The 27,739-nt window shown below is 39.6% G+C and overlaps 2 protein-coding genes across 2 annotated transcripts in view; both read left to right on the top strand.

Annotated features, from left to right (window-relative positions):
* The window catches only part of CDC16 (cell division cycle 16), a 32,523-nt gene extending 28,342 nt beyond the window's left edge, over positions 1 to 4,181 (top strand). Inside the window, exon 19 of the mRNA XM_080343602.1 lies at positions 4,074 to 4,181. The gene's annotated coding sequence lies outside the window, so the exon portion shown is untranslated. The remainder of the gene's footprint in view (positions 1 to 4,073) is intronic.
* Positions 1,890 to 26,870, top strand: UPF3A (UPF3A regulator of nonsense mediated mRNA decay; the record flags this gene model as incomplete). Its single annotated transcript, XM_080343620.1, has 10 exons — positions 1,890 to 2,120; positions 4,074 to 4,180; positions 12,551 to 12,657; positions 14,617 to 14,715; positions 14,809 to 14,919; positions 17,987 to 18,042; positions 18,134 to 18,292; positions 19,995 to 20,155; positions 23,577 to 23,871; positions 26,697 to 26,870. Exons 1-10 carry the CDS (start codon positions 1,905 to 1,907, stop codon positions 26,868 to 26,870), a joined length of 1,485 nt encoding a protein of 494 aa, XP_080199746.1. The 5' UTR covers positions 1,890 to 1,904.
* Positions 26,871 to 27,739: the final 869 nt, after the last annotated feature.

Genomic DNA, 27,739 nt, shown 5'->3' with positions numbered 1-27,739 from the left:
GCAGCAGCATCTTGGCACTGACCCTGTGTCTCCTGCTTAAAATGCAGATATTTTTGCTCATTCTGTATAGTTTGAGTAGCTCCAGAGGAGTCCATTGGTATACCTGTGATATGTGCACTTACTTCAGAATTTGCTGTGCCTCTGCCACCAAGCCCAGGAGAAGTAGTCCAAGACATCCCAGCTCAAACAGGACTTTCAATAAACTTTCTGGATCTAGACATTGCAAAATTAATCAACAGCAATTCAAGACTGAATAAACCTTGATCTGATTGATCGGCCACTACTTACTTCCAGATCAGTCAGATCAGACCTGTTTGCTTTGGGAGGGTCTCAATTCAGGGACACCTGGCAGGTGAGAGACTATTCTGAAGCTATATTGGTATATACCCCACACATTCTTGTCCTTATTCCACTCATTACTGGTGACCACCCCAGTGATTTGCCACTGCCAGAGGCTGGACAGTGGCACTGATTCTGCAACCCTTTGTACTTTCTTGTTTGATATGTTTCTCTTATTCGTTAAGATAAATCAGATGCCAAACATCTACCAGTGTTTGACAAAAGCTATTGGGGCTGATGGAGAAGGCCACAGGATGTGAGGCTCTGTAGGAGCAAGAGTAGCAGCTGAAATTTGGGAAACTAGTCAGGAAATCAGGGAGACACCAGCCAGCAAAGCTCTCAAGGCTGCTGCACAGCCTGGGAGGCCGAGGCTGGCAGGGCATTGCCTGAGTGCAGGCACCACTCTTCTGGGTTGCTGAGGTATTTGCTGCAGCCAGAAGACTCGTGAGCTGACACAAAAAATGAGCAATGGCCTCTTTTGTCTGCCTTGTTTTCTCCCCAGGACCTGGCTAGCCTTCAGGCCCTGCATCCTGAGGCTCTGGGTGACATGTCCCCAAGGTGGTTGTGGCCATCCTGCTGTACGAGGCAGAGGCAAGGCTATGGCTGAGGGAGGCCTGAGCCAAGAGGCCTCTGCAGCCAGGGCCACAGGGTATCTGTGAGCTTAGGTTGAGGCTGTGAGAGGAGGCAAATGTCTCTGTCCTCCGCTCCCCACCACCACACCATAAAAGGGTCTCTCCCTGCCATCAGGGAGGATGTGGATGGTGATGGCGGCAGCAGTGCCTCCCCACTTGGTGGAGAAGGGTCTGGGGGTGTTGGACATGAGCCAGCAGTGTGGCCATGTGGCAAAGAAAGCCAACAGCATCCTGGCTTGTATCAGGAATCGTGTGGCCAGCAGGACTAGAGAAATGATCATTCCCCCGTACTTGGTGCTGGTGAGGCCCACCTTGAATTCTGTGTTCAGTTTTGGGCCCCTCACTATAGGAAAGACACTGAGGTGCTGGAGCGAGTTCAGACAGAGAAGGGCAACAAAGCTGGTGAAGGGTCTGGAGCACAAGTCTGATGAGGAGCGGCTGAGGGAACTGGGGCTGTTTAGCCTGGAGAAAAGGAGGCTGAGGGGAGACCTTATCGCTCTCTGCAACCACCTGAAAGGAGGTTGTAGCATGGAGGGGGTTGGTCTCTTCTCCCAGGGAACAAGTGATAGGACAAGAGGAAATGGTTGAGCCGGGGGAGGGTTGAGATTGGATATTGGGAAGGATTTCTTCACCACGAGGGTTGTCAGTCATTGGAACAGGCTGCCCAGGGAAGTGGTGGAGTCACCATCCCTGGAGGTGTTTAAAAGACATGTAGACGAGATTCTTAGGGACATTGTTAGGTTATAGTTGGACTCCATGATCTCAATGGTCTCTTCCAACCAAAACGATTCCACCATTCTATGACCGCTGAGGGGATGAGGAGGGGGAGCCCTGCTCGCCCTCCCCCCCCCAACTCTCGCGAGATTCCGCCAGGCCACCGGCCAGTTCTCGCGAGGTTTCCGCCTGGCTGCGGGCAGCGGCAGCCGCGGGTCCATGCGGTCGGAGCGGGAGGCCGGGGCGGGGCTCATGCGGGGCGGCGGCCGCGAAAAGTGGCCCATGGACACCCCGCTGCGACGGGAGTCGCCCCGCCGCGACCCGGAGGCTCCGTCAAACCCGCCGCCGCCGCCTCCTTCACCGCCGTCCCCGCTGCCGCCGCTTCACCCGACGCCGGTTAAACAGCGAGATGAGAAAAAAACGGCTTTGAGCAAAGTGAGGGGGCGCGAGCGGGGAACGGGGCGGGGGGGACGGGGGGCGGGGGGTGTGTGCATGGGAGAGGCCTCTCTGGTGGGGGATGTCAAAGGACCGGGCAAGTTTGCACGGCGCGGGTGGGCTCTGTTCAGCAGGCTGGGTCTAATGTCAGGAGATTGAGGTATTTAAACGGGTATTTCTTCATCTGCAGAAAGAGGGTGTTGATTCACCTTAATGTTTTGAGATCAAAAGCAGCAGCGCTGCTTTTTTCACTCCTTTTTTTTTTTTTTTTCCCGTGCCTTTTTTGCCTTTAATTCTTCAGAAATCAAGATGGGCTGTTGCAGTGGCAAAGCAGCTCCTGCAAGGACAAGAGCATTTCTCTCTACGGCTTTATTCGAGCACTTTGCAAAGGATACTTTCCATATAGAGTACTGTGAGGTTTGATTTATTCCCATTTTCTTAACTGGGAAACTGAAGCACTGAAGATCACTATAACTTAAGTTAAATTCAGATATTGGCAAGAAATGGAAATAGAGTGTCGGGAGCTTGATGGCCATTTTACTGTTTTATGTGCTGTTTTTTTTCCATCCCAAAGGTTTCCCTACAGTTTCCTGGCCTTTATTATTAGCCAGTTTACCCAAATGTGGTGGGTTGACTTCAGGTGGCTGCAAGACATCCAGCCAGCTCCTCTCTTACTCCTTGCTCAGCAGGACAGGGGGAGAAAATAAGATGAAAAACCTCATGGATTGAGATACAGACAAGGAGATAACTTACCAAGTGTCTTTACAGGCAAACCAGACACAACTTGGAGAAAATTAATTTATGACTAATTTAAAAAAAAAGTAGAATGGTGAGAAGCAGAGATTAAAACTAAAACACCTTCCTGCCCTCCCACCTTCCTTCCCAGGCTCTACCTCCCCTGCCCCCAGGCAGTGCAGAAGGATGGGGAATGGTGGTTGCAGACAGGACATAACAGCTCCTCTCTGCTGCTCCTTCCTCCTCACGCTTTTCCCCTGCTCCAGCGTGGGGTCCATGCAATGAGATACAGTCCTTCATGAACTGCTCTGCCTTGTATTCCTTCCCACATGCTGCTGTTCTTCATGAACTGCTGCAGCCTGAGTCTTCTCCAGGGCTACAGTCCTTCAAGATAAAGCTGCTCCTGTGTGGTCTCTCCGCAGGCTGCAGCTCCCTCTAGGGTACCTCTGCCTGCAGTGGTGTGGGTTCCCCATGAGCTGCAGTGTGGATATCTGTTCCAATAGTAGGACAGCCTGCTTCTCTGTGGTCTCCTTCATGGGAGTCTCTGCTCCAGCACCTGGAGCACCTCCTCCCCTCCTTCTCTCACCTTGGTGGCTGCAGGGCTGTTTCTCACACCTTTTTTCCCTTGCTCCTCTGTCTCACACACTGCTGTGCAGCCTTTTCTGTCCCTTCTTAAGTCGTCACTGAGGTGCCCTCGGTTCAGCCATGCCCTGTGGTGGGTCCCTTGGAGTTGGCTGGAACTGGCGGTGTCTGATGTGGGACAGCTCCAGCCTCTTCTCAGAGGGGCTGCCCCACAGCCCCTGTTGCCAGCACTTGGACATATAAACCTAATACACCAAGATACCATTGTAGTAAAAGACTTTAAAGTTGGTTTAAATAATTTTAAAAAGAGATAGTGTAAAAATGTTGTGTAGTCAATATCTGCTTTTTGATCAGTTTTTAATGTCTTTTGCTCTTGGCTAAACTGTGTTGGTTCTCAAGCTCTTCATGAGAATATTTGCTATCATCATACAATTTTACAATGTTAGCAGAAACTGAGATAGGGGCATTGTTCTGTCTCTCAGCATGTCCAAGAAGGTAAATCATTAGGAGGCTGATGCTCCAATTAAAGATCCCAATTTGAGGAAGAGCTTTTAAAGAGGAGCAGTATAATTTGTTTAGTCTCTTTCTGCAGTATTTAGATCAAAGATAAAACTCTGTTTTCTTTTAAATGTGCAGGTAGTTATTCGACGGCTTCCTCCTTGTCTAACTAAGGAGCAACTGGAGGAACAGCTACATCCTCTACCTGCCCATGATTATTTTGAGTTTTGCACTGCTGATCCCAGGTGAGAATGAGCTGTTTGTGTAGGTTTTCAGGTGTTTAAAACCTAATTAGGGTATTTTGGACACACGAGATCGCATATTGTTTTGCTCTTTGTTAGTTACTTAAAGTATTTATGAAAAACTGGATACATATGCAGAGAGTATGCATTTCTGCCCTTTTACATTGGTGATTTTAAAACCCAAAATTTTTGTATATGAATAGGACATAATTTTCGTTAAAACTCAGATATTTGTTTTAACCGAAATAGTCATCCTAGGGCAAATATTGCAGAAGTTTTTTTCATGAGTGCCATTTGAACTTCATTTCTTTGTTTGCTTACATGGTTTTGTATTTATTTCATACAATTTTTTAAGCAACGCAGTTTTATTCATTTTTATCTCACGCAAAACTAAAAAAAATAGTGGTTGATTTAAAATAAATTGTAATTGCTAGTGTATTATATAATTTACTCATCGTCACAGTGGTAAAATAGAATTCCCTTTCAAACAAAACAATTTACAGAAAAGATTGAACTTAACCACTTCAAATAAACAAAATACCCTGTACACTATATCTACATGTGTTCTGAAAACTGTAGTATGAGATCCATCTTACCCATCTTAGCCTGTCTTAGTGTGCAATGAATAACCCTCCACAGGCACCAGATTCTTTCCATCAACTACAGAAGAATCCTGGATGTTTATTGCTGTCCAGCTTTCAAAGTTAGGGGTGACCTCACCCAGAGCAGAAAACCTTTCCTTTGTAGGCGATTGTGACAAAGTGCACTTGGAACAGTCTAGTTCCTGGGCTGATGTTATTGGAAAGGATGCTGCCACTTCTTGCTCCCACTGTGTTATTACTTAGATGGTTAACTTTGACTATACAGGTTCTCTCAGTCAGTTCCACAGTCAGAAAGAAACAAATGTCGATTTGGTGAAACTCTGGCAGTTGCTTGACCTAGGTAGTTACACGTATGTGCAGCAACAAAATAGCAGGTGCTTCAGCTTTTCTGGTAGAACCACAATCCATGTGAAGTTAGGTAAGAGGAGTATTTCGTCTGATGGAAAGTCTGTAGTAACTGACATTTCTCTTCTGAACTTGATGGTCCGTATTTTGAAGTGGATCTCTTTGAGGCCTCTGTCCCAGCTGTTCATTTGATGAGGGAAAAATACCAAAGGCAAACCAAAAATTCTCTGAAGAAGAGTCTCTCTGGCATCAGTGTGTTTGGCTGCCCAGATGCCAGGAAACAGTTAAAATTTTAATTTTCTGGAACAATTGTTGGCGTAAGAATTTATCAGCCGTCTTAGAGAATGCACTGACAACAATTGTACATATAAAGTTTTGGTTTTCTCTTTACTTCTCTAATGATGAATTATGCAGTACTCAGAAATCTTCCTGTCCACTCACTTAAGTGCATCCATGTCAGGTTACTGATGAAAGATGTCGTGGGTTTTCTCATGCTGTGTTATTCATCATGTACTCTCATAGAGCTAGAGACAGAACATATGTTTATATATATAAAGAATTTGTTAGATGGTGTGTATGACACAGCAGCTCATTCTGGTAAAGAGATGAGGACATGCTTAAAACACTTGAAAAACCTGTTTGTTGTGAAGAGCAGATCTTCCTGATTAAAAATAACAAAATGTGAAGAAAATAAAGCTGTTCCTTATATTGCTTTGCTACTAGACTTCAGGGTACAGCAAGCGAAGAATATGCATTTGAAAACATTTTTTGAACCAATGAGATCTCTGAAATGTGTTACTTGGATTATCAGTTTCCTTGAGTCTGATGTATGACCTCTGTAATAAAACAATTATCTGGGAGAACAATATTCTTTTCCTCTTGAGTTTTGGATTCGTATTCTCTTCTGCCTTTACAACTTTAAATTCTCTAGAAAAAGTTTTATTCATGTAGGTGTGAATTTCTCAACATGAACTGTTTCATATTGACTTTATTTTGCTTCATCTTGCTTCTTCAAAATGATGCTTTTATACAGAAGATGTTATTTTTCAGAATGGGTTTATCTTCACCTGGTTTGTATGCCTGCAGCTCTTTCAGTGAACTTCGCGGTTTAGGTGCGCCTTTAGTTACGGTTCTGCAAAGTATTGGCTTGACTGATTATTTGTTCTTTGACTGGCCCAGGATCACCTTGCCCCCTTTGCCCTCTTTGTTTGAATGCTGACACATACCAAGTGTATATCTGTTTATGGTTTAGCTCTTTACATGTCCATACACTAAAATATACAGAAACTTTCAGAAATTGTTAAGTTAAAGATGAGATTAATACAGTGAGTCTTAGTCTCCTCTTATCCAGCAGAGAACTGTTTTCTGAGTATAACGCATTGTTGCAGTAATCCTTCAAGTTATGGACAGTTCACAAAATTCCAGAAATCTCTGTGAATGCGTCTTCACACCATTCCAGCCAACAGGAAGAGCTGCAGGACAGGATGGGCATGCTCTTTCTACATTGCCCGCTGTCTTGCACTGATCAGCTTTTTGTAGGTCTTATACCATTTGCTTAATGGCAACGAATGTAGAGAATTCAATCATCATAAAAGCATGGGAAGATTAAAAGCAAATTTCATGTTACCTAACAAGAATTATTTGGAGAAGCTACTCAGTGAGGAGGATCTGTTTGCTGGAAAGATAAAGGGGAGTACAAATCTGATGCAGAAGCAGACAAATTTGCCTGAAGAGCTGTAACATCTCACTTTAACCCCACCCTGTGTAACTCTAGATAACAAGTTTCTAAGAGCTCATTCAGATTTCTTCAACTGTGTAGTGCACAGACTTCTTTTTTTCACATGACACTCTTAAACTGTAGAACTCCTTGTCAGAAATTGATACCAGAAATGATGGAGGTTAAAAATGCTTCAAGAGCAGTTAGACAAATACTTATTTAGACAAATAGTTCTGTACGGAAACCTATTAAACAAAAGGACACAATTTTTGTTTTAGGAAGTCCCTAGGCTGCAAATAGCTGAAATGATATACTAGGTAAAGTGTCAGTGTGTCGTTTCTCCTTTTTAATATATTTTCTCTAAGCATCCTCTATCACTTGCTGTCGGAGAGAGGACAAAATTGGTCTAACTATAGCTTTTTGTACATTATTATTTTCAAGGCCATCTCATGCTAGAGGACAAAACAGACAGTTGCAGTCCTACCTATATGCTTTTGCAAGATAGACATTGTCAACTCCATTTTCACTGTTTTTACAGTCTAAAGGTTATTTTTAAGTGTCTTGTGTCTATAGTGTCTTGTTACTATAGGCAAGCTATAAAACATTAAAATTCCATTTGATTATGTAATGTCATAATGTATAGCAGTTTTTCAGTCATATCCATTTCAGTAAAATCATTTCAGAAAGTGACTGTTGCGTTGTGTTTCATTCATTTTTTCAGATTAATCTGATTCACTGATTAATATATTCTCTGTTGTACATTAACATTAAAATACAAACAAAAGACTGTTTCTGTGACTCTAGGGGTGTTCGTTCGATAGACACACTATCTATCGCTGATAATAAAGACTGCCTTCCTGACTGTCTTGTTCTCTGACTCCATATATTAACTGCCTTTTTTCCAGATATTCTTTTTTGTCTGCATGTAAATGTTTCTGAGTCTTCTAAACCTTGAGTCAAGTGATTGAGCTCTGGCCCTGCAGGATTTTGGTTGTCTCTCCAGGCTGGCCCTGGACACTGGAAATAGTCAGTGGTGGCGTGTGATTACAAAAGTAAAGAGATCTAAACAGAAGCTTTACTTACGTGAAAGCCAGTGAAATATTTGATGCTATGCCATGTGTCACAGACAGTGATTAAGCTTCTTGCAAACAGCACTCTGCCTTTGCCTGTCATAACTGCTTCCCAACATTTTGCTCAGGATTATTGTAGGCAAATAGCATTGATGCTGTGGGATGGCCATGTGCACCCAGGAACTGCAGTTCTGAAGTGGCAGCACTTTCAGAGCTGCAGCAGAACCACCTCTACAGTGTTCTGGTTGGAATGAGTGACGGTCTGTCATCACAGCTGCATAATCTTTCTGCTTCTCTGTGGCTGGGCAAGTTGTACTCATTTGTATCTGCAAAAAGGGAAGGCTAAGTTAAAGTTACACCAGTTCCATCCACTATGTGAATGACCATAGGAAGTGAAAGACAAGAATGAAGGCCAGTGGATTTTACGTTGGCAATGTAGATGATGATTTACCTGTTTGATCAGAAATTATGTAATATATGAATGGATGGATGGATGGAGTTTATTTAACACTCCAAAATTTAGATTTAGAGATCTATATATACATGTAAGTATATGTTTATATATATATATACACACACACACGATCACTAAGTTGATAAGTAGTTTTACTAGATGTGATGGTTGTTTTTATAGTTTACATTTTGCTATTTATGTTGTAGATTAGTTTAAAATTGTTTTCCTTTTTACCTGTCTTTTTACGCAATTGTCTTAAAAGATACTTTGTAGAAGTAAACTATTAGAATGTGTTTGTTATTAAGATTACTATAAAAGTGAGGGTGTAAAGAGATGATAGACATAAGTATTGTAGAAAAAAACATGTAACCTAAAAGATTGAACACCCTTAAACGCAGAGCAGAAAACAAAGAAACTGCCTGTTGTACTGAAGAAATGCATATAGTCAGAGTCTCCAAGAGCAGAGCAGGACTGATTCTTCTTAGTAGAGGTTATTAGCCACAGAGCCCCTGCCAAGCCCTGTGCATTCTTTGCTGTACAGTCACACTGATGGGTTTTCAGTGGAGAGGTGAAGAGGGAATCCAGGCTTGGTGGAGATGTGGGAGCTGCAGGTGGAACTTGGGTGTCTGAAACCCAGAGTGAGAGACAGCATTTCATATGCAGGCCAGTGCTAAGTATTTCTGATTTGCTACATTTAGTTAACTTCCCACTTAATAAGTGAATTTTATGCTTTTTATTTTTTTAGGCACACTGCACACTTTGCTGGGTAAAAAACCTAAGACGGGGTTGGAAGCACTTGGCAATAAGGCTTTTATACACTAAGGACTCTTGACATCTAACTTGCTCAGATATTTCTCATATGAGAACCAGCTCTGTAGAAGTGGCTCCATCAAAGAAGGAACCTATAATGACTACAAGTTGTCATAGCCATGTTTCTACAACCTTCTACCCTGATACACACCAACAAAAATGGACAGATAGTCCTATTTTATTGTGCTGCTGTGCACATCAATATCCTGCTATGCCACAAGCATGCTTTTATATTTTTGTATGTTTCTGCTGATGTGAATGAAGTTCTTAAGTATGATAATAACGGATAGCAACAACATTGGATCCCTTATTTGCAAGGTGTATTCTAAATCTGTTTTCCAGAGTCCAGTTTATACATTTTGGACTCTTTTTCTTACTCATAAATTGTTAATAACCATATCAAATGTTTCTCTGTTTTGAAAGATACTGTGATAAGCCTAAGCTGAAAACATTAGAAAAATATTATGCTGTGTATCAGGAAAAGATTGTGTTGCCAAAGCAGATGAAACAGCATTGATGTACACGCTAAAGAAAACAAGGTAGAAGTCTTTGTATTTTCTGTCCTGTTTCACCATCGTTAGGTGTCCAACCATAAGGTTCTAAGTTACTGCAGGAAAACAAAACAAAACCAATTTTATGATGAAGCTGTTTGCTGTGTGTGCACTGAGACACAGAAGTGCCACAATAATGTAGTGGCTGGGACACTCATCTGAGTCCCAGTCTTTGATCTATGGAAAGTTTTAGTATTTTACAAAAACTGAAGATGGGTAAAACACTGAAATAGTTGTTTAGACTGGGAACTGAAACTCAGTTTCTCAGTCTCAAATAATATTACTGGGCTGAAAAATAATGCTTCCTCAAGATTTCTGGTTTTGTCTTCTGAATCTTCAGCACTTCAAGTGTATAATCATATCAACCTCTAATATCAGGCCTCATTTAATTTAAACATCAAAGAACATGAAACATAACAATAATCCTTTTTAACGTTCCAACTATTGGACAGCACAGGGACTTTTCTTGCAGCACAGCTGTAGTTTACCACAATAAAACCTCCTCCTTTAAGTATACTTTATGGAAAATGTTACATTTCATCTTTTTTTTTTTTTCTTTTTCTTTTTTTAAAGTGATGAGAAGGTAGCTGGCTTGTTACATCTTAGTGGTAACTGCATCTTAGTGGTAACTCCACAGCCACCCTCAAGATACCTTGTGTTGCATGTGCAGACAGGAGGTTTGCAAATCTGATGGCAGAGGAGTCTACAGGGTTTGCAGAACCCCAGGACAAACACAGCCATGTGCTGCCATGCACATTTGGTCAAGCTATAGCCCAGGAGTGTCAAACTCATTTTCAGCAGGGGCCACATCAGCCTCACAGTTGCCTTCAAAGGGCTGAATGTAATTTTAGGACTGTGTAAATGTAACTATTCCTGGGGGTCCTGGTGGACAACAGGATGACCATGAGCCAGCACTGTGCCCTTGTGGCCAGGAAGGCCAATGGCATCCTGGGGGGTGGTTAGTAGATCGAGAGAGGTTCTCCTTCCCCTCTACTCTGCCCTGGTGAGACCACATCTGGAATATTGTGTCCAGTTCTGGGCCCCTCAGTTCAAGAAGGACAGGGAACTGCTGGAGAGGGTCCAGTGTAGGGCAACAAAGATGATGAAGGGAGTGGAGCATCTCCCTTATGAGGAAAGGCTGAGGGAGCTGGGTCTCTTTAGTTTGGAGAAGAGGAGACTGAGGGGTGACCTCATTAATGTTTATAAATATATAAAGGGTGAGTGCCACAAGGATGGAGCCAGGCTCTTCTCGGTGGCAAACAATGATAGGACAAGGGGTAATGGGATCAAGCTGGAACACAAGAGGTTCCACTTAAATTTGAGAAAAAACTTCTTCTCAGTAAGGGTGACAGACACTGGAACAGGCTGCCCAGGGGGGTTGTGGAGTCTCCTTCTCTGGAGACATTCAAAACCCGCCTGGACATGTTCCTGTGCGATCTCACCTAGGCATTCCTGCTCCAGCAGGGGATGGGACTAGATGATCTTTTGAGGTCCCTTCCAATCCCAGACATACTGTGATACTGAGATAATGGAAAAAGCCCTTTAGTTTTTTGTTAAACATTTCTCCTGGCTACAATATCAAACAAGAGTTTGGTGCATTTACAAAATCATTGGTTAGTTATTGACATCGCTGCTCTTTATGGTCACCGTCTAACACCCAAAGTGAAATCCATATGGATGCACATTTGCAAAAGAAAAAATTAGGTAGTCGTAACTGTGTTGCTTTGAGCTGCCACGTGTGGATCCTGTGATCCAACCCATATTTTTGCTCTTTCTCACTTACTGTGAAATCTGATTCTGAGATAGCTATGGGATTGAAATACTTTCCAACTGTGTGTGTTTAGTGTCTCCTGCTGCTGGTGGTGAGTTTGTCTGAAGACAGGCCATGTGTGGCAATACTGTTATAAGCATTGATATTTTAAAGTCATGGGTTTGTGTTCAGATATACTCGAAAATCTGGTGTAGTACACAGCCATCACTGAAGGCAGTTTAAGCCAAACTGTTTCATATTACGATTGCAGGGGTTTAAAGCATGTACATGCCGTGACTCAAAACAACTTAGCTGATGGGTGGTAATTCATTAAATTACCTCAGTTTCATCGCGGTTGGTGGTGTTCCAACCCCAGTGTTTTTATCAGGCATGTTAAAAATTTACCCCTGCTGAGGGATCTATGCCAATAAATTCTTGAAGAATCAGAATTATTTTAGGTAAGTCCCTGTTTATTCTTTTGGTAGAAACACTTTGTATAATATTTTCACTTATTGTTTTTCACAACTAGACATTGCATATATATTCATACACATGTACGTTAAATGAACTATTTGTACATCGTTCAGCATATTATCTTTCCAATTATCAAGTTATTTAACCTTTCTTAAAGGTGGAAATCTCTTTAATTACAATGGCAACCGCCAGTTAACTGGGAGGCTTTTACTGAAGCAGCAGCAGACTTTGAACACCCAAGAAGGTCCCCAAAAGAACTGCTATTATTAATATATCTTAAATAATGAAATACTAGACTAAAAAGCTTTGATACTGCAAGATGGAAGTGTATGCTCTGCAATTTAGGGAGAAAAAACAAACTAGAAATACTTGTCTCACTTCAGAGTAGTTTTCCCAGTTATATCCAGGAATTCAGCTTTTCAGTTACTTTTTGTCATAAATAAGATTAGACATGTATATGTAAAGACTTCAGTATGCATGTTTAAGGTAGTCACTTCCCAAAAAAAGATGACAATTGCAGTGTGACCCTTCTAGTTTTACTACTTTTGAGTCCTAAACAGAAGAGTAAATAACAGAAAATAAAATTGTTTCTTGTTGCAGCCTTTATCCTCATCTCTACTCAAGAGCATACATTAACTTTAGAAATCCTGAGGACATCCTTCTTTTTAGAGATCGCTTTGATGGCTATGTCTTCATTGATAATAAAGGTTGGACTATTTGTAAGATATTAAATGTGTATATATACATATACCATTTTAAAACATGAATTCATTTCATTTTTTTTGATTATACCAGGGTTTTTTTTCCTCAGTCTACAGTTAACTACATAAAAATATATTAAAATCTAGCATTTAAAAGGTAATGAAGTACAAATTGTGCTTGTCCATGCACTCTTGCTTCTCTGTGTGGTGTGCATGCTTTATGTGCATTCTTGTACCTTAGGCAATACACTATGAAGATCTTATTAATTGTCAGGCATGCTTCACAATTCATCACAACAGTAACTGAACACATTGCAAGCATGAATTGTTACATCTTTAGCGGGTTTCTGGGAGATAAAGGTGTGCCACTACCATTTTGAAAAGGCAAGACGAAAACTTGTCTGCATCATTTTGGTTGTCCAGTTTGAGACCCGTATGGCTTGACTTTTTAGAGCATTTGCAGACAAGTTGAATTGCATGAAAAGAGCGATAAAATTGCTGGCCATCTTTAAAATGTTCAGTCTACAAAATTTTGCCCTGGTTACAAAAACTCCGTAATGTAGATGTGGTTAAATCCAGGTCTCCTACAGTAGCACGATACTGCCATAGCCACCAAAAGGTACTTCCCCTTTAGCAGTTCCTTGTCTCCTTCACTTACACCTTCTGTAAAAGAATGCACAGGTTGTATAAAACAGACATAAATTTGTGGGTTTCTTTGAACATTGTCCATTCTGTTATAGGCTTCTAACTTAGATTTGGATGGATTTTCCAAGAGATGGAGAACAATACACTCCCTGCAGTGTGTGATTCCCAGATTTCAAGTTCTGTTGTAAAGTAATAGGCAGGGTAGCTCCTAACCAACAGATGCCAGAATTTTCTAATGTGAAAATTTTTTCTTTCCATCTTCTCAGAAAAAGCTGGATTGTTTTTGATGAAAAACTAGAAATTAACTATTTTTCATAATTCTGCTAAGAGTTTGGTTTGTCTAAATTAAGCACATTCTTCAGTGTTAGCTGGACTGAAACCAGAGTATTCTGTACATTACAAGACAGAGCTTGGACACAGCTGGCCAGTTTGGTTGGCATGATCGTGCAAATAAAGAGCGCAAACTTTGATCAAAGGTGCCCTCTGGTGAGGATTGTGGTGGCATTGCATTTACAAGACTAAAATTAAAACAAGCATGACCAGATGCAGTAAGGTTAACAAATATTCTATCAGATTTAAGCCGTGTTTTCAATGGACTAGAGTAAAATGTAATCTTGAACTTGCTGCAAGTGGAAACCAGGTGAAATTCAAAAGCTACACGCAGTTCTGACTCCAGTCCAAAGAAGAATCCAGTATTTAAGGCAGAATTTAAAACAAAGTACCCATGCCAGAAACACAGGCAAGGAGTTGTGTAGTACATCGTAAACAGGAAAAAAACCAAACCAAACCAAACACAACAAACAATTTAACAGTTCTACATGCTGAGTTTTGAAATGCTGAATCTGACAGAAAGTGTTATGGGTTTTGATTGTATGATACCCAGCATATTTATTCTGGCAACAAAACTTTACAGAAGCAATTCATTTCAGATTAATTTCCCAGTAGTACTTACTTGTCAGGCTGAGATTTTAGGTAATTTTTTCTTATCAATGAATATCTGTGAAGAATTAAGAGAGAATTACAAATGATAATGCAAGAATTTTATTGTGCAACAGTAGTCACCTTCATTTTGACAGTGTATGTCCGCAAATATTTAATGTTTTTATATATATATGTATAATTAAAATATGAATTTATTCTGTTTTGATTCTAAAATACTACTACATGTAGTTTTTCATTAGAAGTTTAGGTTGGGATTGTAGAAACATTCACCTTTGATTTCAAGTAAAACCACCCAACAAATTTTCAGTAGTTTTGAAAATCTTACCTGAACATAATGTTTTTCCTCCCTCAGAAAATTTAGCATTGATCTCTTTTAAGGTTTGGAGTATCCTGCAGTGGTTGAATTTGCACCGTTCCAGAAGATTTCAAAAAAGAAGCTGAAGAAAAAAGATACCAAAGCTGGGAGCATTGAAGATGGTAAACATATTTTCTTGGTGTCACAGTGGAAAATAAATGCCACTTCTGTAGTGCATTGCAAAGTATTAACAATTCAAAAATTTTTCTTCACAGATCCAGAATATAGGAAATTTTTAGAGAGTTATTGTGCTGATGAAGAGAAAATCTGTGCCAATCCTGAGATTCTTTTGGGAGAGATTGAGGCCAAAACAAGGGAACTCATTGGTCTGTTTTCTTGTTTTTTCTTCTTATTGAGAATATTGAATATCTTTATGATACTACCTGCAAGAGCTGACCTGTTCAGCCTAACAGAGATTGAGATGATTGCTGTGAAATTTTTGTTATCCAGCCAAGTAGTGGCAGGAAACATCCCACCTTTTGTTTTAAGTCTCTATGCATGGGATCACTTGACTTCACTGGAAGTTTTGCATGCACAGTGGCTTCAGATATAGGTCCTTATACTTCTGAATACTTACAGATGTTTTAAAAGCTGGCAGATTTATTTTTAAAAGAGAAAATAGCTGAATATTTAACATTTGATCCCTGATGTTAGCTGGTTTTATTGTGAAACATGAAATTATTTCTGTTTGTTCTCACGGTCAAGATTCTGCAAAAGCTTTGAAAATAAGACAGCACTTGGTTGTCTGTGTGCGTGCAGCATGACTTTCACAGTCTCTGGAGGAATCTTTAGTCAGACCAACATTGAGACCTTCAATACCACTCTGCAGTTTTCAGGATTACATGGAATATTCATACGCTGCATGTCCAAGTGACAGCATGCAGAACACTTCCTCTTTCCCTAGATGTGACAATTGAGTAGGGGAAAAAAATGAACTTTGCTATTATTTCTTTACAGTCTAAAAGAGCCACCTCTTTTGATTAATGCTGTGTGTCTGTCTGTCCCTGCCTGTGACAAGAATTTCTAGAGTAGCATTAATTAACGTTAGAGGTATGGACATATAGAGTATTCTGTCACCAGTAAAACTTGTTTATTGCTTTTATAGATAAGGAAGTTCCCCAGCAATTTTTATTTACCTCAAATCTTCCCTAGTATTTGACAGCAGACTGAATGCAGTCAGAATTTTCTAAGAAAGTTTACAATGTCAAGAAATATTTATTAACTTTAACTTTTTCTCACTATGACAATGATTAGTCTTGAGAGTGGCAGGTTTCAGAATAACCATGTTGGCTGAAGGCAGCTTTCCATTAGGAGTTTTAATGTTTTGTTTCTGTTAAATCACAGGAAGTCAAATTAGTCGCCATTTTTTTTTTCTGCTATTCGAAACTGTGACCATTGCTATCAATATAAAAACGAGAACAATTCATTAGGTAGCATGTGTGTAGCAAAATTATGTAAGGGTTTAGTTGCATGTCCGGTTTCAAAGGTGTTACTCCTACTGAAGTAAATGAAAGATGTGCCCAGGACTTTGTTGGCAGAATTGGGCCTCACCTTCTCAGCATTTCTCCAGCTAGTGTTACCGCAAACCAGCATGTTTTATGCATCACGTCAGATGTTTTAGCTCATCAGTTTCAGTGTGACAGAGAGATATAAAACAGATTTTCTCTGTAACAAGATGAAGGTAAGCTCATTCTTCTGGCTTATTTGTAGAGAGCAAGATAAAGTATTGAAGTTACGTTCTTAATTTTGTAATTGATTTTCTTTTAAAATTTCTTAAGCATTTTAAGAAAAACCTCTTCAATTTTAACTTGCAGTAAGGCCCATAAATAAGATGGGTAAGATTCAAGTTTGACAAACATTCTTTTTGCCTTCTTCTTTCGATAGTACTCATCACATTGCCTCTCTTCCTTGAACTTCAGGTTATAATTTCTGATTAAACCTCTTGCACCACAGGCTTACTCATGACTAGGGTCAAGCTCTGGACTCTCCGTGCAGCTTATCCTCAGACCCTCCAGTTACAATTTGTGGCCACTTTCAGCTTGTAAAAGTGCCCAGAGACGGACATTGCTCAGATGGGGGAACTTCGAGGAGCGGGAGAGAGAGTCAGAGCTGCAGATCCAAGGGACTGGCAGGGAGGGTGCTGGGGACCTAAAATTGGTCAAAAAGTAAGGGCTGAGGGGGGTGGTGGGCAGCATGGAAAATCTAGGGAGAGAGGGAAGAAGATTTCAAATCAACGATCTTTTTCGGTTGTTGCTTTTAACCAGTGATATTTGCTAAAAATAAATATTGAATCTTATCAAGCCTTCCTATTCATAACCGTGTAACAAGGTTTTATCATTAACAAATGGGTTGCTAGCAGGATATTTAGATTTTCAAGTCAAAAACATTCAGCTGTCTTTGGGATATGAACTGTGTCTCGATTTTGGATATACCATTTTAAATTTAATGAAGAATTATTCATTTCTTTTATTTCTTCTAAATCCTGTCATGCATTCCAACAGTGAAATTTTCTTCTGGTTTGATGAAGAGTCCTATAAAACATTTTAAATTCTTTCTGGTAGTAAATATTTTCTATAACTCTATCCTGGGACATCTAAGGCTGACATAATTTAAGTACTCACAGCTATAGGTACGCAAAGTTTTAATTAGGTACTGACAGTCATGAATGCTGTACATGATACAGAATTTGATTATGATCCCCAAGTTTGTGTAGAATTTGGAGATGGTTCAGGGAGGTGGCTTAGGCTGGATTTCAGAGTGTGGAGACAGCTCTGTAACATAAGAATGGCTGTGTGAGCCAGTAGATGAGGCACTTTATTTGGGAAACCAGAGTTTTGTTGAATCTGTAACCTGGAACAAACCACTTATCTCTTATTAATCCTGTTTTCCTGTGGAGAGGTGAATGCTGAATGGTAGTTAAATGGAAATGTTATAAGAGTGAAAATATTTCCTTCATGATGTACTTTGAAATCTGGGGTTGAAAAATGCTATGTGAGATTACAGTAATGTGGTCTGTATATGAAGAACAATGTAGCTAATTTTGATGTACAAAATTGAAACGTAGGAGTAGATTCTGAACACACTTCCTTCCTTTTTGGTGAATAACCATTTGATGAGCATTCTCTGAACTGAAAAAATAATGATTTTTAATTAAACATTAAACAACCGTGCACCATACCTCTGTTGCTTCTGACCCTAACGGCTAAAAAGCAACAAAGTGTTTCTAAAACAGAATGATGGGAATGCCTTCAAAAAGATATAAAACAAATAGGTTTATTTATTATTTCTCTCCCTTGCATATAAAGCTAGAAAAAAAGGGGTTAGTACTGAAGTAAAGAAATGAGTACATATTTTAGGAGTTGAACACTATATCACAAATTTTTTGTGTTTTAGCTAGAAGAACAACACCCCTTTTGGAATATATTAAAAATAGAAAATTAGAAAAGCAGGTACGTTCAGACTTTTGCCTGAAGTTCAACATTTATGTTTCACGTGGTTTTCTGTTGGACAATTTGCAATTAATCATTTTGAACCCTTCAGAGAATACGAGAAGAGAAAAGAGAAGAACGAAGGCGGAGAGAATTGGAGAAGAAACGTCTGCGGGAGGAAGAGAAAAGGAAGCGCAGAGAAGAAGAAAGACGTAAAAGAAAAGAAGTGGAGAAGCAAAAGAAGATTTCTGAAAAGGAAATAAGAATCAAGGTACTTTAATGGGCAAAACCTATTCCTCTGTTGCAGTTATTCAGAATTTCCTTCGCAGTCTCACGCTATCTACGCAGCGTACTGGGGTACAGTGTGGAGATACCAAACCAGTTTTGACTGGCAGGGTAGGTGATGTAGGGCTTTGACTAAGATGTGTTATTGAAAGGTGGGTCTAGTTACCTTAGGTACAATGATGTGCTGATGCAGTTATGACAGGTAACTCGGACATCTCTATAGAACACTGCCACATTCTATGGTGACTTAATCTGACAGAACCAAATTGTTCTGTGCTAACATGTTGGAAGATTGTTGCAAATACGGCTTTAGCACTTTCTGTCGTGTAAATCTTCATGTAGTCATGCATGCAGAGAGTTCTTTGTGTTATGCTCACAACTGATTTATTTTAATAGTACACTTAAAGTGTTGCTAATTTCAGACTATGCTGCCTTCTGACATTCTGAATGCATGTGCTTTTAGTGCCTTTAGTTAGGGAGGTGTATTTAAGATGACATAGGTAAAAACTATTAATCTGAACTAAATTTCATGGTATTGGAAAGAGATTATAGGCTATTTTGAAGAGGAAATTTGGTATAAGAGTCTGTAGCTTAACATATGGGCACAAAAACTCACTCCAGATATTGTGGGGAGAAGCCACCAAGCTGTGTACTTCTGCCTTTTCCTTTTCTTCCTGGAGAAAGTTGTCTTTACCTGGATGTATCAAAAAAAAGTAAGTTCTGAAGCCAAACTGCAGATTTTTCGTATTTGGGCATAAAGAAAAACATTCTAGAACTTCAGAAGAAAAGAGACTTGTTTTTTAAAATGTCTTACCCAAAATCAGTTGTCCAGAAGACCTGAGGATTTATGACATATCTGTGGCAATCTGACCTTGAAAGCTAGTTCTGTGTCTGAAAGAAAAGGATAGCATTACCAGAGAGAAACAATATGGAAGTTTTAAATATTAGTGAAGAATAACTTGTGCTTATTTCAGAAAAACTGGTGAAATGTCTTGCTTATTCTTGAAATATTAGAGAAATCGTTTGGGACAGTTAGGCCTTCTATAATGATTATTCCTGTAATGCTAGACACTGCTCAAGCCCTGTGCCGCTTATTTGTGGTGAAAGGAACAGACTTCTTGGGAATCTTAATGTCCCAGGTGAAAATGCAATACAACCTTTTCTGCTAGCATCATAATTTTTTCCTTAGTCTGTATTTCTGTCAGGATGTATTTATTCTAAGCACTGACTTCTGTATACCAGTCTGTCCCAAGTAGTTCATGTGTAACACATTTTGTATATAATATTTCATAGAGTAAAGTATTAATCTTGCTTCTTTTGTCTTGGAGGTTCTGCTTTTGTTTTATTGTCAATAACATTGACCTCTGTTATATGATTTCCAAGAAATCATAGACCATAAGAATATCTTTATATATAACACATAGGAAAGAAAAGTAGGTGAGTGCTTTCTCCATTACTGTCAGCATATTTAAAAGTGTGCAGTTGAATGCCTGTTAATGACTGTCACTCCTTAACAGAAGTGAAGTGCCCTCCTTAAATAACTTTTTATATGTTATGCTTTGTAACATACATTCCTAGCATTTAAATATCTTCAATCGTATTGGTTTTTGATGTATTTAATACATTATAATGTCTGTTGCAATATATGAGAATAATTTTACATCATAATATAAACAAATATTTCTTAGCTTCTCAAGAAGCCTGAAAAAGGAGATGAACTGGCCAGTGAAAAACAAAAAGAAAAAGGTGAAGAAGATGACATTGAAGAAAACAAGTGGGATAAATCACCTGGATCTGGCAGTATAAAATCTAAATCATTGGAAGGTTCACTAAAAGAACTTAAGGAAAGGTAAGTAATATTTATCTTTAAAGCTTTGAGTTAGTTCCTAAATTTTTCATTTGAAGGCTTAAACATGATGTAAGTTGTAAATTCGGTGGCCATTTTGTCAGCAAGGAACTGATTTCATTCTGTGTGTGAACAAATCTCTCACTGTCCTTTTTGCAAAAGGTGTTTAGTAGCAGCTTACTGACCTGATGTCAGGATTAGTGGATGCAGGTTTTTATTTGTGAATTTTTTTGAAATCCCAGATTGGAAGGATTTCTGCATGAAAAGTCATTCAGAGTTCCATTGTTATTTCACCTGTTCCCCATCAAGAGCTCAGCTAAAGCCCTCCTTCCATTACTGATGTCAAAGATTAAATGGGCTAGGATGCCTTATTTTTCCATCATACTTCCTTAATTTTTACTGCAATAACCAGATAAATGTCTTTGATAAATGAGACGACAGCAGAATAGTTAAGGTGTGATAGATACTTGGAGAAGGTGGTCTCTGTCTCCCACTGCCTTTTGTGTTGCTTATGTAATAGCAGGAACAAGAGGTATAGCCCAGTTCCATAACTACGGTAGCCTAGAAATGTCTTACACATGTTTTCAGCAGCTGACTCTCTTGTTCTTTGGCATGTATGTTCCATTGCGAGCAGGATTCACTGTAAGATACGTAAGATACATACCTAACAATGATGTGCTGCTGAGTTAAAGAATACTTTGTTCTTCAGTAGCGTTTTTTAGCCAAGCTCTCAAAAGTGCTTTGCAAAATGGAAAACCTGAAGCTGAGATGTCAGGTATATGTGCAACTTGTACACATGGAGAAACTTGAGCATTTAAATGATTTATGTAAGGTATTATATGCAAAGTACTAGAGGAAGTTTGGGATTGTGCTCTAGGAGCCTTGCAGGCTACCTGCCTATTCTCTATAGTTTAAATTTTACCTTTGTCCATGTAAGTTCTTGATTTTTATGAAAGATATACAGGAGCTGCAAATTTTCTGATAATGGCAGATAGAAAAAGAAAGAAACAGTGAACTCTGCAAAATAAAACCGCTGAATTTGCTAATTGGAGAAGTGGTTCACCAGTAATATCCTGCATGCATTATTGATCTTCTTGTTTCTCACTAAGGACATCAAACATAGGCTCAGTGTTTCAGTATGTTAAGTATGGCCTGAAAGATGCTGAAAACTTGCATTTCCTTTTCTCTGATGGAAATTGAAAACGTTGAGCACCCCATTTTTTGACGTTCAACAGAGGAAACACAGAAAAATGTCAGTAGAAACACTTGGAAGGGCAGATCAGTTGTTTGCTAATAAGGCTTTTCATGTATTAAACTTTTGCTGGTGCCACGTAATGTTTTTAGTATTGATCTTGCAAGTTTAATAAGGCATTAATGTAGATTTTCCAGGTGTAAACCAGAATCCTTTTGGCTGTGCAGGTACAGTAAGTGTTACCTTGTCTTTCTAAGTGCTCATTTCATCATTATTAGTAGTGGGGGTGATTAGGTAGCAAGCTATGAGCTATTTCAGCTGGATTGAGAATTAGAGGTTTAACTATGTCACTGGCTGAAAAATCAGTAATAAACTGTAGCTTCCAACTTGACATACAGGAGACTGAATTACCTGTTGGAAACCATGTTTTAAGGCTTACTAGCAATAGCTTTCTACCACAAATGAAAACCTCAGTAAGTGCATGAGCGTACATGGTCTCATATGAATTTGAAACTATACCAAACGGAAATGTGCTTCCATTCCCCATCCATCCATTCGTTTCTGCTTTATTTTTGCTGGCTGCATAATTTTATCTTCTACTTGCACTTTGTAATTCCGTTATTGCCTATCCCACCATTTGCACTCTTGCTTGCCTGTTCACCGTGACTGAATTTTAGGAAGCTACTTGAACCACTCTTGAACTGGAGTTTATGTCCCCGTCACCCGCTGACCTTCAGGCACGTTCGTTCCTTCCTCACCCACAGGAACTGGCAGGGAGGGACGTGGGTACCAACAGATCTAGGTGTGTCTTTCTGGCTTTTTGGAAAATCATGTTCCAGAGCCTTGCTAGGACTTGGAGTTAGTGTCTAGAATAGCATATTAAACCTGAAACAAACCCTTGAGAACTGACAGAGTATTTTATAGATATGCATCTGTGCTACAGGTACAGTGTCTCTGTAATGGTGATGCAGGTGTCTCTGCCTGCTGGGATGTTGCTTCCCTTTGGTGAACGTGTTGTGCTGACACAAGCAGAGTCTTGTGAAATGCTGAATAACTTACCCGTCATTCAGGTTTTGTTGCTGACCTCCAGCTCTTCCTGAAATGGGGCCGCTGTCTTGGCAGCCCCACCAGTGTCCACGTTTATGGCAGAGGCTGATGTTTTTCACAGTTCTGTTATTTTTAAAAAAAGGCCATGTAGGAAGATACACTTCTATTCATATGAAACCATTCTAAAAGAGAAGCATATCACTATTTGATCACCATTAGAAAATCTCCATGCTCTCTCGATTCTGTCTGCTGATTCCCAAAATGTGAGCAGATTGTCAAAAGGAACTTTACTGTTTCAATTTTAAGCATTTATACATATGAAATATATAAAAAGAAACTGCTGGTGTTTGCTTCTTTTGAAGTTCGATCTATTCTCTAATCTTTCTTCATTATTTGCAGTTTTGCTTTGTGAGAAAACGACCCAGTTGCTGAACAGGAACAAATGAAGTGAATTGCATCAGACAGGCAGCAAAATGTTGCAAACTAATAATATTTATTATATGAACCCATTGCAGCATAGCAGAAATTAAGTATTATGTTGTGGTAAAGTAATGGTCTTTCACCCAAATAAAAAATGCAAAGGTAGGCTAAGTTACTTGGAGACATAATAAACACAACCCTGGAACATAGTGTTCATTTTCACAAGTGCCTTCCAGAAGTTGCAGTGTCAGTGAATATGTTTTGTTAAATAGAATTATAAACCAAATAGATACATGATACCTGCACAATTCCTTTGGGCTTTGCATGTTCCCAGTCAGGGGAATTCTCACATACGTGAGTCACCTCAAGAAGAGGCCACAAGACATAATCATACAGCATGTATTTATGTGAGGAGTATTGGGGAACTATTTATGGGATTGCAAAGAGAGATAAAAGCTGAAGAATGTGCTTTCCACAACAGCTGCACGGAAGGCAGATTTTGCTTGCAAAGCTTTGTCTGGTATTTTGAACTGAATGCATAGTCAAGGGCCAGACATACATGGGTGAGACATTCAGCAAAATTGCACGCAACCAGTTTTAACAAGAAAAAGCCAGCCTTGCTATACAACTGATCTAAATATTGTTGAAGTCAAAGGAAGGCTTTATATTGTCCTTCAACAGTTTGTTGTTTGTGTTGTTTGTGTGTTTGTTTGTCTTTTTACTATTAATTGTTTGGATTTTCTTTCTTTTTATAAATACTTGTAGGTCACAAAATGATAGTGACAAAGAACAAAGAGATTTGGAGAGAAGATTTCGAGAAAAAGAACCTGAAAGACAAAGGTACCGGCTGGATGATGGCAGAAAGCATAGAGCTCACTATGAGTTTGACAAGTTTGTCAGAAGGAATGAAGAAGAGCTGAAGTGGGGGAAAGGATGCAACCAAGACAGAGGAAAGAAAGGGAACTACAACTACAGCTTCACTGTGGAGGCAGTAGACAAACTGGGTAAAGAGGACAAGTGTGATGACATGGCATCCAAAAAGGAGCGCATAAGAAATAAGGTTCTTTTATTCATTTAGGATAATCTTTCATTAGTTAAATATGCTTCAAGATCACAGGTTTTACTTTTGCAAACTCAGCATAAAGATGCTTTTTCAAAAAAAAACCCAATTCTTTGTTTCATTTTCAGTAAAACCCAGTCTTCTTTCTATGGCTATCAGAGGACAGCAGCAGTTAAAATAAGATCACAGGTCTCTACTCATTCATATTCACAAGATATAGAAAACTTTCTCTCTTCCTTTCAACCCTAGCATTTTTAGAATGCTATTCTTGGAAGCCTTGTGTTTTATGAGTGTATTAAAATGAAATTTAAAGACTATGGCATGCTAGTCTTATAAAGATGTACTTCCATTGACCAGCTCATAAAGTAATTACATTATGGACTGGTCAGGCATTGCTCGGTAGAGGAATGATAGGGGCTTAAATAAATAGCTAATTCAGAGACCATTGTATATAGGGGGTGTGAATGTGCAAAGTCTTCAGTACTGTATACCCAGCAGTACGAAAAGGCTGTTGTTTAGTTTGGACAAATTATCCTCATGGTCGTTGTCAGGGAAAGAGCAGGTGCAGACGGGGCCTGGAGCAGACTGTGTAGCAGACCTGTCGCTTTTTGTCTCCCAGAGACATGGGCATCATTTTTCTCAGACTGTCCAATTTCATGGATGTGTCACAGTCTTTTTTCAAAAGGTGGCTTCTCCTTGTCACCCTCGTTCTCTCTCCCTTCCGATCCTAGATTTTCCACAAAAGATGACTGAAACACTGTTTTGTGTAGAAATTCATTCTGCATGTGAAACTCCTCTTTCCAGCCAAGCGACTGATGTGTGATGTGGGCTGCGGCTGCCGAGGAGTAAATTGGTCACGTGCAGGGTGAGTCTGTGTGGAGTGTGCACAGAGCAGATCCACGTGGACTCACTCTGCATGTCACGTAAGTCACCTTGTGCAAACACAGAGCGCCTGCTGTGCCCCACTTTTTGTCACCTGGGCAGCGTGGCTGAGATTTATCTGCACAGACACATCGTCCACTTCCCACATACATAAGCAGCTCAAGCTGTAGGACAGTCAGAAAACCAGCTAGTTCAGAAACAGGAAGATGGGAAAAACCTTTTTCCTCATGCTTGCCGTGCTGCTCTTGAAATCTCACAAAATAATCTGCAACCTTGGAATTGGATGGTCAGCCTCAGAGCCATTTTGTCCAGCCTTAAGAAGCCACCTCTTTTTATTCTTGCCATTGCGCTTCTCATAGTTCACCGAGTCTCTGGATTAGTCCACAGTTCTGGGTTTGTTACCTGAACAAAATAAGCAATATCAGTAAAAAGTTACGGGCTGAGTTTTCCAGTTGACCTATAGAGTTAACACCAGCACAAGTCATTAGGCAGAGATTGAACTTCTTTGTGAAGTTTGTAATAATTAAGTAGAAAACGAGAAATTTCCAGTGTAACAGTCCTACAAGTGTTGATGCACACTGCAAGATACAGAGTCTGTGACACGAAAAAATCATTTGGACCCTTTATCATAAACTTTCCAATGGGTGCTGCTTGTCAGAGGATCTACATTTATGCAGCTGTTTGTGATGTAAAGATGTATATTACGCATTTCCTGCCACACTACAAAGCACTAACTAGAATGATTTAGTTGTATGGCCCAGTAGTGAATCTTGATGTCTGGTTTGGAGATGGAGAATGAAGTGAAGCAAAAAAAACAATCAAAGGTGATGCAAAAAAGAAAGAAAAAGTTAATCATGTTTGGAACGAGAAAGATAGAATGTAAGATTGAAGACTACAATTACTTCAAATTACAAAGAGAGGTGGAAGTTAATACAATTCGATGTAGGACAATATCAGTGCTCTGCCACTGTCTTAAAACAGGCTGTTTAATTTTGTTTGCTAGACTCAACAGAAACCTTGATCAAAAAGCTCTGGTTTTGGTGAATGGGTTGCTTCGTAACATTAAAAACTGCTTTTTCTGAGAATAAAATACTCTTAGTAGGAAAAGATTTCTTATGCAAAGTTTCTAAGCTGTGTGTTTTATTATCAAAATTTTAAGGGAAAAAAGTGCTCTCAAGAGCTATGGAACATCACCAGCTGCAAGTTTGAGGTGTCTTTTTCTTCTCCCATTTTCCAGTGATGGAATCAGCACATATATGATGAGGTCACTCACAAAGCCTGTGCATATTCAAGTAGGCGAATTCCTCTGCTCTGATACTCAGTATGGAAGGCGTGATATTGCAATAACTCTGCAATTTTATTTTTATATTTGTAATTAAAATGTCCATTCCATGTTTAAATTGTGGTAGTGATTGATGATTTGAAGTAGCACTGCACACATAACAATTGGTAAGGTTCATTTGAGGATAATTTTCTAGCTGTTGCCTGGTAAGCTGCTCTCTGGTTTGTCTTTTTTTTTTTTTGGCTTGTATTTAGTATTTGTCATTTATCTGCTGAGTTGCAAGTGCCCAGGCTGTTCTTCCCAGTTGATGTTAATAAAGGTAGCAACATTAGCAACATTTTTCGGAGTTTTACCTGTAATACTGTGTTTGATAATTGTCTGCAGTATTCCTTACATAAAATGTATCACAGGGTCTTTAATTTTTCAGGTTTATTTATTCAAATAAGTTCAGATGCTTGGCTCCCAAGAATAGCATTATAAACAAGACAGATATTATATAGTCAGTTTTCATTACACTCCATTTTTTTCCTTGGGTCTTATGAAATGTAAAGTGATATAACAGAAAATCGATTTTCTTCCACAAACATTCATCACTTTAAAATCCCACGTATGTGTCCCACGCGGGTTTCTCAGGGCGTTAACCACATCTCCTTCCTTCTAGGATCGGCCAGCGATGCAGTTGTACCAGCCAGGAGCTCGCATTCGAACCCACATGGGATCTACAAGTAAAACGTACGATTGCTGCGGGAAATCCTTTGAAGATGCTCTTGATAAAAAGTATGAGGCGGATAATTCAGCTGGAGGTGGTTCTGAGAAGAGCGAAGAAGCAGAGTAATACAAACTGGAGGAAAGGCTTGTGAAGTGGGATGAACTTAAGATTCAGTGTCATCATAAAAAATTCCTTAGGGCTGTTTCAAAGCTCCACAGGTGATTGCACCAACAAAATTACAATAGCTCTGCCTCCTACTTTCTGTAAAATAAAGGGGAAAGTGACTGGACACATGTAAAGTATCCTGGAGAAAAGGAATAAATAGTTGCTTTTTTACAAAAAGCAGAGCAAACACTATTTGCCTAATTTAAAAGCAGTTCAATATTTTATTAGTTTTACCTTGAAATAGAAAACCTCTAATAGTTTTAAAGGAGTATTTATATAAGACTTTCCAAAAGCTATTTCATCTCTTCAAGTCTAAAGCACTGAAATGTAGATTTGCATCAGTTGGAAATCTGAGGCACTTTAAATGTATTTGGTGCGTGACGTGAGGGTCACAGGACCCCATCCTGCTGGGGGTCGCAGTGGGACCCGTGGGACCAGCCCTGGGAGGCAGCTCTGGAGCCAGCGGGGTTTGCAGGAGGGGGCCCACAGTTTGCACAGCTGTGAGAAATGGCCGTTGGTATCTGTACTTCATGGTGTTTACGTGGGTTTGCAATTAGCTATAGCATCGGATAAGTGTTCGTAAAGCTACAAGTGTGGTGTTGATAGTTTGTCGTTTTCTGAACCACTTTTGCCTTTTATGTTTTAATAGGTTCTTGTGCTTAAAACAGGAAAAAGCTAACACAAACCTCAGCACTTAAACAATATATCTGGTTTTAATAAGCTGATTTTTATGTTTTTGACACTGACTTAAAAAAAAAGTGGTTGTACAGTGATGACTTTTTATATGCTAATGTTTCATATAAGTTGCAGTTGCAGCATTTGGAACATGT

This window comes from Nesoenas mayeri (assembly GCF_963082525.1).
Source record: "Nesoenas mayeri genome assembly, chromosome: 1".
Classification (NCBI taxonomy): domain Eukaryota; kingdom Metazoa; phylum Chordata; class Aves; order Columbiformes; family Columbidae; genus Nesoenas; species Nesoenas mayeri.
Note: the sequence above shows the minus strand (reverse complement) of the source record. Positions and strands in the feature narration are given on the sequence as shown.